General features: G+C 41.1%; 1 protein-coding gene across 5 annotated transcripts in view; it reads right to left on the minus strand.

Moving 5' to 3' along the window:
• Positions 1-10,416: 10,416 nt before the first annotated feature.
• Positions 10,417-12,838, minus strand: part of LOC110516909 (glutamate receptor 2) — a 64,595-nt gene continuing 62,173 nt past the window's right edge. For 2 of the 5 annotated variants that reach the window (XM_036971964.1, XM_036971963.1), the window contains exon 16: positions 10,417-10,763. In XM_036971964.1, coding sequence (XP_036827859.1) covers positions 10,593-10,763 — 171 coding nt within the window. In that variant the 3' untranslated portion in view covers positions 10,417-10,592. The remainder of the gene's footprint in view (positions 10,764-12,838) is intronic. The other 3 variants (XM_036971966.1, XM_036971965.1, XM_036971967.1) reach the window with 2 other exon arrangements.

Raw genomic sequence — 12,838 nt, forward strand, 5'->3', positions numbered from 1 at the left:
ATTACCTATTTTTCGTTCAGCCATCCCTATGGGGAAAGAATAGGGTTTTGGAATAAGGTCTGAGGTTAACAGGTTTAGATATCAGTCAGTTAACATGACCTTTTTGAGAGCGAGCGAGAGAGAGAGATGCTTTTCTCATGCCCCTACTTTCTCACAGGCCCTCATTAGCATATGACCAATCAGGTTGCAATATGCAAATAACACCACATCTCTCCTTTTCACAGAACAAAGAATAGACTGCCTTTGTCTCAGCAGACCTGAAGGGTTTATTCTGATTTTGTCTCAACAGACCTGAAGGGATTATTCTGAGCAGGTACATCCAGGATGACCTTGGGTGTTGGTGGTTCTGACCTTGGGTGTTGGTGGTTCTGACCTTGGGTGTTGGTGGTTCTGACCTTGTTCTGGGTGTAGCAGGTACATCCAGGATGACCTTGTTGGTAGTTCTGGCAATGCGATGTGTCGGACTGGGGAAGACACTTGAATCTTCTCTTGTGCAGCTTTGTTGTTCTCAGGTCCATCCATATAGATGAGGTGATATCTGTTCCTGTGGACAGACCCATGTTGAACTTCCAACATGTATGATTGTGGTGCTGCATGTTCCCTCAGCAACAGTTGTTATGGCTTTTGAGTCAGTCCCCCACTTCTGTTTTCCAGGTGGGAGTCAGCTGAGGTCGCTGATTCTGAGGTTGCTGATTCTGTGATGCGTTGCTGATCTGCACTCCTTCTCTCCTTTTCCTTTGAGATCATCGCAGCTGTGGGAGTGATGGGTCTAGTGGTGATGGGTCTCGTGGTGATGGGAGTGATGGGTCTAGTGGTGATGGGTCTAGTGGGGATTGGAGTGATCAGTCTAGTAGTGATGGGAGTGATGGGTCTAGTGGTGATGGGAGTGATGGGTCTAGTGGTGATGGGAGTGATGGGTCTAGTAGTGATGGGAGTGATGGGTCTAGTGGTGATGGGAGTGATGGGTCTAGTGGTGATGGGTCTAGTGGTGATGGGAGTGATGGGTCTAGTGGTGATGGGCCTAGTGGTGATGGGAGTGATGGGTCTAGTGGTGATGAAAGTGATGCGTCTAGTGGTGATGGGAGTGATGGGTCTAGTGGTGATGGGAGTGATGGGTCTAGTGGTGATGGGAGTGATGGGTCTAGTGGTGATGGGTCTAGTGGTGATGGGAGTGATGGGTCTAGTGGTGATGGGAGTGATCAGTCTAGTAGTGATGGGAGTGATGGGTCTAGTGGTGATGGGAGTGATGGGTCTAGTGGTGATGGGAGTGATGGGTCTAGTGGTGATGGGAGTGATGAGTCTAGTGGTGGTGGGAGTGATGGTTATTGTGGTGATGGGAGTGATGGGTCTAGTGGTGATGGGTCTAGTAGTGATGGGAGTGATGGGTCTAGTGGTGATGAGAGTGATGGGTCTAGTGGTGATGGGTCGAGTGGTGATGAGAGTCATGGGTCTAGTGGTGATGGGTCTAGTGGTGATGGGAGTGATGGGTATAGTGGTGATGAGAGTCATGGGTCTAGTGGTGTTGGGTCTAGTGGTGATGGGAGTGATGGGTCTAGTGGTGATGGGTCTATTGGTGATGGGAGTGATGGGTCTAGTGGTGATGGGAGTGATGGGTCTAGTAGTGATGGGAGTGATGGGTCTAGTGGTGATTGGAGTGATGGGTCTAGTGGTGATGGGTCTAGTGGTGATGGGAGTGATGGGTCTAGTGGTGATGGGAGTGATGGGTCTAGTGGTGATGGGTCTAGTGGTGATGGGAGTGATGGGTCTAGTGGTGATGGGAGTGATGGGTCTAGTGGTGGTGGGTCTAGTGGTGATGGGAGTGATGGGTCTAGTAGTGATGGGAGTGATGGGTCTAGTGGTGATGGGTCTAGTGGTGATGGGAGTGATGAGTCTAGTGGTGGTGGGAGTGATGGTTATTGTGGTGATGGGAGTGATGGGTCTAGTGGTGATGGGTCTAGTGGTGATGGGAGTGATGGGTCTAGTGGTGATGAGAGTGATGGGTCTAGTGGTGATGGGTCTAGTGGTGATGAGAGTGATAGGTCTAGTGGTGATGGGAGTGATGGGTATAGTGGTGATGAGGGTCATGGGTCTAGTGGTGTTGGGTGTAGTGGTGATGGGAGTGATGGGTCTAGTGGTGATGGGAGTGATGAGTCTAGTGGTGATGGGAGTGATGGGTATAGTGGTGATGGGAGTGATGGGTCTAGTGGTGATGGGTCTAGTGGTGATGGGAGTGATGGGTCTAGTGGTGATGAGAGTCATGGGTCTAGTGGTGATGGGAGTGATGGGTCTAGTGGTGATGGGTCTAGTGGTGATGGGTCTAGTGGTGATGAGAGTGATGGGTCTAGTGGTGATGGGTCTAGTGGTGATGAGAGTGATGGGTATAGTGGTGATGAGAGTCATGGGTCTAGTGGTGATGGGTCTAGTGGTGATGGGAGTGATGGGTCTAGTGGTGATGGGTCTAGTGGTGATGAGAGTGATGGGTATAGTGGTGATGAGAGTCATGGGTCTAGTGGTGATGGGTCTAGTGGTGATGGGTCTAGTGGTGATGAGAGTGATGGGTCTAGTGGTGATGGGTCTAGTGGTGATGGGAGTGATGGGTCTAGTGGTGATGAGAGTCATGGGTCTAGTGGTGATGGGAGTGATGGGTCTAGTGGTGATGGGTCTAGTGGTGATGGGTCTAGTGGTGATGAGAGTGATGGGTCTAGTGGTGATGGGTCTAGTGGTGATGAGAGTGATGGGTATAGTGGTGATGAGAGTCATGGGTCTAGTGGTGATGGGTCTAGTGGTGATGGGAGTGATGGGTCTAGTGGTGATGGGTCTAGTGGTGATGAGAGTGATGGGTATAGTGGTGATGAGAGTCATGGGTCTAGTGGTGATGGGTCTAGTGGTGATGGGAGTGATGGGTCTAGTGGTGATGGGTCTAGTGGTGATGGGAGTGATGGGTCTAGTGGTGATGGGAGTGATGGGTCTAGTAGTGATGGGAGTGATGGGTCTAGTGGTGATGGGTCTAGTGGTGATGGGTCTAGTGGTGATGAGAGTGATGGGTATAGTGGTGATGAGAGTCATGGGTCTAGTGGTGATGGGTCTAGTGGTGATGGGAGTGATGGGTCTAGTGGTGATGGGTCTAGTGGTGATGAGAGTGATGGGTCTATTGGTGATGGAGAGTGATGGGTCTAGTGGTGATGGGTCTAGTGGTGATGGGAGTGATGGGTCTAGTGGTGATGGGTCTAGTAGTGATGGGTCTAGTGGTGATGGGTCTCGTGGTGATGGGAGTGATGGTCTCGTGGTGATGAGAGTCATGGGTCTAGTGGTGATGGGTCTAGTGGTGATGGGAGTGATGGGTCTAGTGGTGATGGGTCTAGTGGTGATGGGAGTGATGGGTCTAGTGGTGATGGGAGTGATGGGTCTAGTAGTGATGGGAGTGATGGGTCTAGTGGTGATGGGTCTAGTGGTGATGGGTCTAGTGGTGATGAGAGTGATGGGTCTATTGGTGATGGAGAGTAATGGGTCTAGTGGTGATGGGAGTGATGGTCTAGTGGTGATGAGAGTGATGGGTCTATTGGTGATGGGAGTGATGGGTCTAGTGGTGATGGGAGTGATGGGTCTAGTGGTGATGGGAGTGATGGGTCTAGTGGTGATGGGTCTAGTAGTGATGAGAGTGATGGGTCTAGTGGTGATGGGAGTGATGGTCTAGTGGTGATGGGAGTGATGGGTCTAGTGGTGATGTCTCTCAGCCCATGATGGGCATTTTCATCTGTTGGGGTTGTTTTAACTTTGAACAATGTGTGTGAATGAGCGAAGGAACTTAACGATGAGTTGTGAGATACGATTGACTACTCCAATTACATCATCAACTAATTAGTAGACAATCAGTAGACAATTAGTATCTAATAACTACAGGGCTGGGAGCTGAGAGAAAACCACTACACTACTGGGCTGTCTGACCCAGAGCTGAGAGAAAACCACTACACTACTGGGCTTTCTGACCCAGAGCTGAGAGAGAACCACTATACTACTGGGCTTTCTGACCCAGAGCTGAGATAGAGTTGATAGCTAGTGATAGAGTTGATAGCTAGTGATAGATAGTGTTGATAGATAGTGATAGATAGTGTTGATATCTAGTGATAGATAGTGTTGATATCTAGTGATAGATAGTGTTGATATCTAGTGATAGATAGTGTTGAGATCTAGTGATAGATAGTGCTGATAGCTAGTGATAGTGTTGATAGCTAGTGATAGATAGTGTTGATAGCTAGTGATAGATTTGGTTGACAGCTATTGATAGATATTGTTGATAGCTAGTGATAGATAGTGTTGATAGCTATTGATAGTGTTGATAGCTAGTGATAGATAGTGGTGATAGCTAGTGATAGATAGTGTTGATAGCTAGTGATAGATAGTGTTGATAGCTATTCATAGCTAGTGGTAGTGTTGATAGCTAATCATAGCTAGTGGTAGTATTGATAGCTAGTGATAGATAGTGTTGATAGCTAGTGATAGACTGTGTTGATAGCTAATTATAGCTAGTGATAGTGTTGATAGCTATTGATAGATGGTGTTGATAGTGTTGATAGCTAGTGATAGATAGTGTTGATAGCTAGTGATAGTGTTGATAGCTAATTATAGCTAGTGATAGATAGTGTTGATAGCTAATTATAGCTAGTGATAGATAATGTTGATAGCTAGTGATAGATAGTGTTGATAACTAGTGATAGATGGTGTTGATAGCTAATTATAGCAAGTGATAGTGTTGATAGCTAGTGATATATATTGTTGATAGCTAATCATTGCTAGTGATAAATTGTGTTGATAGCTAATGATAGATAGTGTTGATAGCTAATTATAGCTAGTGATAGTGTTGATAGATAGTGATAGATAGTGTTGATAGCTAGTGATATATATTGTTGATAGCAAATCATAGCTAGTGATAGATTGTGTTGATAGCTAATTATAGCTAGTGATAGTGGTGATAGATAGTGTTGATAGCTAGTGATAGATAGTGTTGATAGCTAGTGATAGATATTGTTGATAGCTAATCATAACTATTGATAGATTGTGTTAATAGCTAATTATAGTTAGTGATAGTGTTGATAGCTAGTGATAGATGGTGTTGATAGCTAGTGATAGATAGTGTTGATAGCAAATCATAGCTAGTGATAGATTATGTTGATAGCTAATGATATATAGTGTTGATAGCTAATTATAGCCAGTGATAGTGTTGATAGATAGTGATAGTGTTGATAGCTAGTGATAGATAGTCTTGATAGCTAATGATAGATAGTGTTGATTGCTAATCATAGCTAGTGATAGATTATGTTGATAGCTAATGATATATAGTGTTGATAGCTAATTATAGCTAGTGATAGTGTTGATAGCTAGTGATATATATTGTTGATAGCTAATCATAGCTAGTGATAGATTGTGTTGATAGCTAATGATAGATAGCGTTGATAGCTAATTATAGCTAGTGATAGTGTTGATAGTGATAGCGTTGATAGCTAATGATAGATCATAAGGATAGTTGGCGATAGTGTTGATAGCTAATTATAGCTAGTGATAGATGGTGTTGATAGCTAGTGATAGATAGTGTTGATAGATAGTGATAGCGTTGATAGCTAATGATAGATAGTGTTGATAGCCAATGATAGATATTAAGTTTAGTTGGTGTAAGATAGTGTTGATAGATAATTATAGATAGTAATGATAGTTGGTGATAGATAGTAATGAGAGCTAGTGATAGATAGTAATGATAGTTGGTGATAGATAGTAATGGTATAGTGTTGATAGTAATGATAGCTAGTGATAGATTGTTACGATAGCTAGTGATAGATAGTAATGATAGATAGTGTTGATAGCTGTGATAGTGTTGATAGCTGGCAATAGATAGTAATGATAGTTGGTGATAGATAGTAATGATAGATAGTAATTATTGCTAGTGATAGTGTTGATAGCTGGCGATAGATAGTAATGACAGTTGGTGATAGATAGTGTTGATAGCCAGTGTTAGTAAAGATAGATAGTGATAGATAGTAATTATAGCTAGTGATATATAGTAATTATTGCTAGTGATAGTGTTGATAGCTGGCGATAGATAGTAATAATAGTTGGTGATAGATAGTAATGATAAATAGTGTTGATAGCAGGAGATAGATAGTAATGATAGTTGGTGATAGATTGTGTTGATAGATAGTAATGATAGTTGGTGATAGATTGTGTTGATAGATAGTAATGATAGCTGGCGATAGATAGTGTTGATAGCTAGTGATAGATAGTAATGATAGATAGTGTTGGGGTTAGGAGCTGAGAGACTCACTGCTCTACACTGCAGAGTGTATTGATAGCCTAACAGTAGTTTACTCTGTCAGCTGCAGCAGGGACACAATGCAGACTACAGCTATTTACAGCCTAAGAGTAGAGAGAGTGCGCGTGTGTGTGTGTGTGCATAAGTGGGTGCCTGTGTGTGGCTATGTGAAATACAGTGGATGAAACAGGATGAAGAAGCTTATGGCAATCTTTATTTAAAAACAGTCCCTAAAAATAAATCAGTCAGATGGCACACAGTCCAGTTCCAAAACACTTTGAGACTCTTAATTATAACCTTGTTATATATAAACACACAGGAACAGTTTAGATAGAAGAAAGAAAGAACACACACCTGTAGAGGTGAGGTACTGATTATCTGAACATAGAACTCTGAAAACAAGAACATGACAGGGGGCGTGTCCGAATACCCCTACTGGCGTTCTAATCATTAGGCAGATGGGTATGGAAATAAAAAGGTTGAAAATGTAGAGTTTTAAATGTTATACACATTTGGGCTTTTCACCAACTAGAATTCACTGAACTCTATTGAGGAAGAGACTGGTCTTTATCTAGTAGAATTCACTGAACTCTATTGAGGAAGAGACTGGTCTTTATCTAGTAGAATTCACTTCCTGAATTGAGGAAGAGACTGGTCTTTATCTAGTAGAATTCACTGAACTCTATTGAGGAAGAGACTGGCCTTTAACTAGTAGAATTCACTGAACTCTATTGAGGAAGAGACTGGTCCTTATCTAGTAGAATTCACTGAATATTGAGGAAGAGACTGGTCTTTATCTAGTAGAATTCACTTCCTCTATTGAGGAAGAGACTGGTCTTTATCTAGTAGAATTCACTGAACTCTATTGAGGAAGAGACTGGTCCTTAACTAGTAGAATTCACTGAACTCTATTGAGGAAGAGACTGGTCTTTATCTAGTAGAATTCACTGAACTCTATTGAGGAAGAGACTGGTCCTTATCTAGTAGAATTCACTGAATATTGAGGAAGAGACTAGCCTTTTCATAATCAGTTGATGATCAGATCTGAGGACTGACTATCAACCAACACAATTGCTGATTAGATGAAGCCTTCTCAGTGTGGATGAGGGTAGGATGTTGATGTGCTGCTTACTGAATATATTTATACTAAACACTACATTCTAAATAGTATGTAGTATGATTAGTACACAGTATGTAGTTTTACAAAGTAGTAGGGAAAGACAGATTTCAGACACGGCCCACACTTCTCTTCTGTCTGGCAGCAGTGTGTAGAGTGTCCAGCAGGTGACAGAGAAGAGCACGTGATGTCACCAGGCCAGACAGAGAAGAGAGGGACTTCATGTCCCCAGGGAGAGTTCTGTACAGGTTAGATGACGTTAGTATGTAGTAGAGTAGAACACATGTAAAATCTTGCACTATTGTGTTGGTTTTAATAGAGATAGAGTTATAGAAAACAGCCGAATTGATCTAGTGTAGTGTATATCTATGTCTGTGTAGAGGTTGCTTGTGCTGAGTCCTCTGTGTGCAACAAGAACCATATCCTCAATCTAACCCTACACACACACACACACACACACACACACACACACACACAAAACCTCTCTCTGTCTCTCCTCTCTCTCCTGTCTCTCTCCTCTCTCTCTGTCTCTCCTGTCTCTCTCTGTCTCTCTCTGTCTCTCCTCTCTCTCCTGTCTCTCTCCTCTCTCTCTGTCTCTCCTGTCTCTCTCTGTCTCTCCTCTCTCTCCTGTCTCTCTCCTCTCTCTCTGTCTCTCCTGTCTCTCTCTGTCTCTCTCCTCTCTCTCTGTCTCTCCTGTCTCTCTCTGTCTCTCCTGTCTCTCTCCTCTCTCTCTGTCTCTCCTGTCTCTCTCTGTCTCTCTCCACTTAGTGATTTATATACATTAAATTCAGTGCATTGAAGCGCTAGTAGCATCACCAGTGCTAACACAGCTTGGTAGATAATATAAAAGTGATCAGTATCAATATAATAAATCAATGTGTAATATTGACCTATACATCATGTTAATAGGGAAGTGGCCCCCTGTGAGGCTGACTGAGTGACCGGAGTCTTCAGTGGCAATAACAACTGGGTCAGAACAGAAATGTGGTGCAGAGATAAGCATGCATGTCCCATCATCATCATCATCATTACCATCATCATCACCATCATGCATGTCCCATCATCATTATCATTACCATCATCATCACCATCATGCATGTCCCTACTAGTCCTGCTTGTAGAGCACAGTAAACACATCATCATCATCATCATCATCATTATCATTACCATCATCATCACCATCATGCATGTCCCTACTAGTCCTGCTTGTAGAGCACAGTAAACACATCATCATCATCATCATCATCATCATTACCATCATCGTGATCACCACCATCATTACCATCACCATCATTACCATTATCATCATCATCATTACCATTATCAGCATCATTACCATTATCATCACCATCATCATTATCATCACCATCATCACCATCATTACCATTATCACCATCACCATCATCATTACCATCATCATCATCATCTTCATCAGAGTTCAGTAGTAAAGTAATCAGGAATTTAGAGGGAGTCACTGTGCATTAGCTGGTTATTAGTTCAACTCCCTCTTTTGGCTGAACCAGCTTATCGGTTCAAGTCCTTTTGGCTGGACCTTGTTATCGGTTCAAGTCCTTTTGGCTGGACCTTGTTATCGGTTCAAGTCCTTTTGGCTGAACCAGCTTATTGGTTCAAGTCCTTTTGGCTAAACCCGCTTATTGGTTCTCGTCCTTTTGGCTGAACCAGCTTATTGGTTCAAGTCCTTTTGGCTGAACCCACTTATTGGTTCTCGTCCTTTTGGCTGAACCAGCTTATTGGTTCAAGTCCTTTTGGCTGAACCAGCTTATTGGTTCAAGTTCCTCTTGTGGCTGAACCAGCTTATTGGTTCAAATCCTTTTGGCTGAACCAGCTTATTAGTTCAAGTCCTTTTGGCTGAACCAGCTTATTGATTCAAGTCCCTCTTTTGGCTGAACAGGTTATTGGTTCAAGTCCCCCTTTTGGCTGAACCAGCTTATTGGTTCAAGTCCCCCTTTTGGCTGAACCAGCTTATTGGTTCAAGTTCCTCTTTTGGCTGAACAGGTTATTGGTTCAAGTCCCCCTTTTGGCTGAACCAGCTTATTGGTTCAAGTCCCTCTTTTGGCTGAACCAGTTTATTGGTTCAAGTCCCTCTTTTGGCACTCTCCTGTACTTGGCATTGGTACTCTATTATGGCACTGTCTTTTGTCCATATAAAGACCAAAGTCTGTTGTTCATGAGCCATATACAGTATGTCTGTTGTTCATGGGCCATATACAGTATGTCTGTTGTTCATGGGCCATATACAGTATGTCTGTTGTTCATGGGCCATATACAGTATGTCTGTTGTTCATGGGCCATATACAGTATGGCTGTTGTTCATGGGCCATATATGTCTATTTTTAGTTTCTGGCCTCAGTGCCATCTGTTGTTTTAGGGTCAAACTAGGTTTTTAGTGAAAACAGGGGTTAGGGTTCAGAGGTCAAACTAGGTCTTAAGTGAAAACAGGGGTCAGGGTTCAGACGTCAAACTAGGTCTCTAGTGAAAACAAGGGTTAGGGTTCAGAGGTCAAACTAGGTCTCTAGTGAAAACAGGGGTTAGGGTTCAGAGGTCAAACTAGGGCTCTAGTGAAAACAGGGGTTAGGGTTCAGAGGTCAAACTAGGTCTCTAGTGAAAACAGGGGTTAGGGTTCAGAGGTCAAACTAGGTCTCTAGTGAAAACAGGGGTTAGGGTTCAGAGCAAGCATTATTATCATCATTATTATAGTTATTATTCATATAATTAATATAACATTATTGTTATTATTATTGTTATAACTAGTCCTATGTACAGAGCGGTAGTGAAGTCGGAGTATACAGGCGATCATATTGACTCACTCTACTAAATGGAAGCTTTTGAAAATACTTAAAAAATATAATTATTTCCCCTGTGAAGTTGATCAACTTGCTTTATAAAATCGCGTCTGATGCAGCTGAAGTCTCGTGTGCTTGAATCAGAGCTGGTCACTATGGAAATGGATAGGTGTGCCGTGGTTGGTTGTTTTCACTTCCCGGGAGAGATTAGAGGGGAAGAGTGATGACATCACCAGCCCAGAGCTGTCTGCCCAATCAGAGAAGAGGGCGGGAAGGAAGTCCAGTCCTCTGAAAAACGTGATGGGTTGATGTGGAGTTGGCCGGCGGCTCTCTGTGATCTGATTGGCTGTAAGGCACTGTGAGGGAGTGGTCAGGAGAGGTCAGTCATGCTGAGGCTCATGGGTAGTCCTGGTCGGAGGTAGGGGACGCGGGGAAAGTCAGAAGGGTGAGAGAAGTCAGGGGTCAGAACACGCCCGTTCTCTCCAGAGGACCCCGTGATGGACAGCCTGGCCTTACTCCGCATGGCATCTGTAAATGTCATCTACACACACACACACACACACACACACACACACACACGCACACGCACACGCACACGCACACGCACACACACACAAAATAAACAATGCAATGGTCAGGGTCAGCTCCACTTGCTGTAGAACTATAAATGTATAGATATGTAAAATGTAGAAATGCAGTATGTAGAAATGCAGTATGTTGAAATCTAGAAATGCAGTATGTAGTAAATGTAGTATGTAGTAAATGCAGTATGTAGTAAATGCAGTATGTAGTAAATGCAGTATGTAATAAATGTAGTATGTAGTAAATGTAGTAAATGTAGTATGTAGTAAATGCAGTATGTAGTAAATGTAGTATGTAGTAAATGTAGTAAATGTAGTATGTAGTAAATGCAGTATGTAGTAAATGCAGTATGTAATAAATGTAGTATGTAATAAATGCAGTATGTAGTAAATGCAGTATGTAATAAATGTAGTATGTATTAAATGCAGTATGTAGTATGTAGTAAATGTAGTATGTAGTAAATGCAGTATGTAGTAAATGCAGTATGTAGTAAATGCAGTATGTAGTAAATGTAGTATGTAGTAAATGTAGTATGTAGTAAATGCAGTATGTAGTAAATGCAGTATGTAGTAAATGCAGTATGTAATAAATGTAGTATGTATTAAATGCAGTATGTAGTATGTAGTAAATGTAGTATGTAGTAAATGCAGTATGTAGTAAATGCAGTATGTAGTAAATGCAGTATGTAGTAAATGCAGTATGTAGTAAATGTAGTATGTAGTAAATGTAGTATGTAGTAAATGTAGTATGTAGTAAATGCAGTATGTAGTAAATGCAGTATGTAGTAAATGTAGAAATGCAGTATGTTGAAATCTAGAAATGCAGTATGTAGTAAATGTAGTATGTAGTAAATGTAGTATGTAGTAAATGCAGTATGTAGTAAATGTAGTATGTAGTAAATGTAGTATGTAGTAAATGTAGTATGTAGTAAATGCAGTATGTAGTAAATGCAGTATGTAATAAATGTAGTATGTAGCAGTGCAGTATGTAGTAAATGCAGTATGTAGTAAATGCAGTATGTAGTAAATGTAGTATGTAGTAAATGCAGTATGTAGTAAATGTAGTATGTAGTAAATGCAGTATGTAGTAAATGCAGTATGTAGTAAATGTAGTATGTAGTAAATGCAGTATGTCGTAAATGTAGTATGTAGTAAATGCAGTATGTAGTAAATGCAGTATGTAATAAATGTAGTATGTAGCAGTGCAGTATGTAGTAAATGCAGTATGTAATAAATGTAGTATGTAGTCAATGTAGTAAATGTAGTATGTAGTAAATGTAGTATGTAGTATGTAGTAAATGCAGTATGTAGTAAATGCAGTATTTAGTAAATGTAGTATGTAGTCAATGTAGTATGTAGTAAATGCAGTATGTTGAAATCTAGAAATGCAGTATGTAGTAAATGCAGTATGTTGAAATCTAGAAATGCAGTATGTAGTAAATGTAGTATGTAGTAAATGCAGTATGTAGTATGTAGTAAATGTAGTATGTAGTAAATGCAGTATGTAGTATGTAGTAAATGTAGTATGTAGTAAATGCAGTATGTTGAAATCTAGAAATGCAGTATGTAGTAAATGTAGTATGTGGTAATTGCAGTATGTAGTCAATGTAGTAAATGTAGTATGTAGTCAATGTAGTAAATGCAGTATGTAGTAAATTTAGTAAATGCAGTAAATGTAGTATGTAGTAAATGTAGTCTTTAGTCAATGTAGTAAATGCAGTATGTAGTATGTAGTAAATCCAGTATGTAGTAAATGTAGTATGTAGTAAATGTAGTATGTAGTAAATGCAGTATGTAGTATGTAGTAAATGTAGTGTGTAGTAAATGCAGTATGTAGTAAATGTAGTATGTAGTAAATGTAGTATATAGTAAATGTAGTATGTAGTAATTGCAGTATATAGTAAATGCAGTAAATGTAGTATGTAGTCAATGTAGTAAACACAGTAAATGCAGTAAATGTAGTATGTAGAAATGTAGTATGTAGTCAATGTAGTAAATGCAGTATGTAGTCAATGTAGTAAATGCAGTATGTAGT

The sequence above is a fragment of the Oncorhynchus mykiss genome, unplaced genomic scaffold, assembly GCF_013265735.2.
Source record: "Oncorhynchus mykiss isolate Arlee unplaced genomic scaffold, USDA_OmykA_1.1 un_scaffold_87, whole genome shotgun sequence".
In the NCBI taxonomy this organism is placed as follows: domain Eukaryota; kingdom Metazoa; phylum Chordata; class Actinopteri; order Salmoniformes; family Salmonidae; genus Oncorhynchus; species Oncorhynchus mykiss.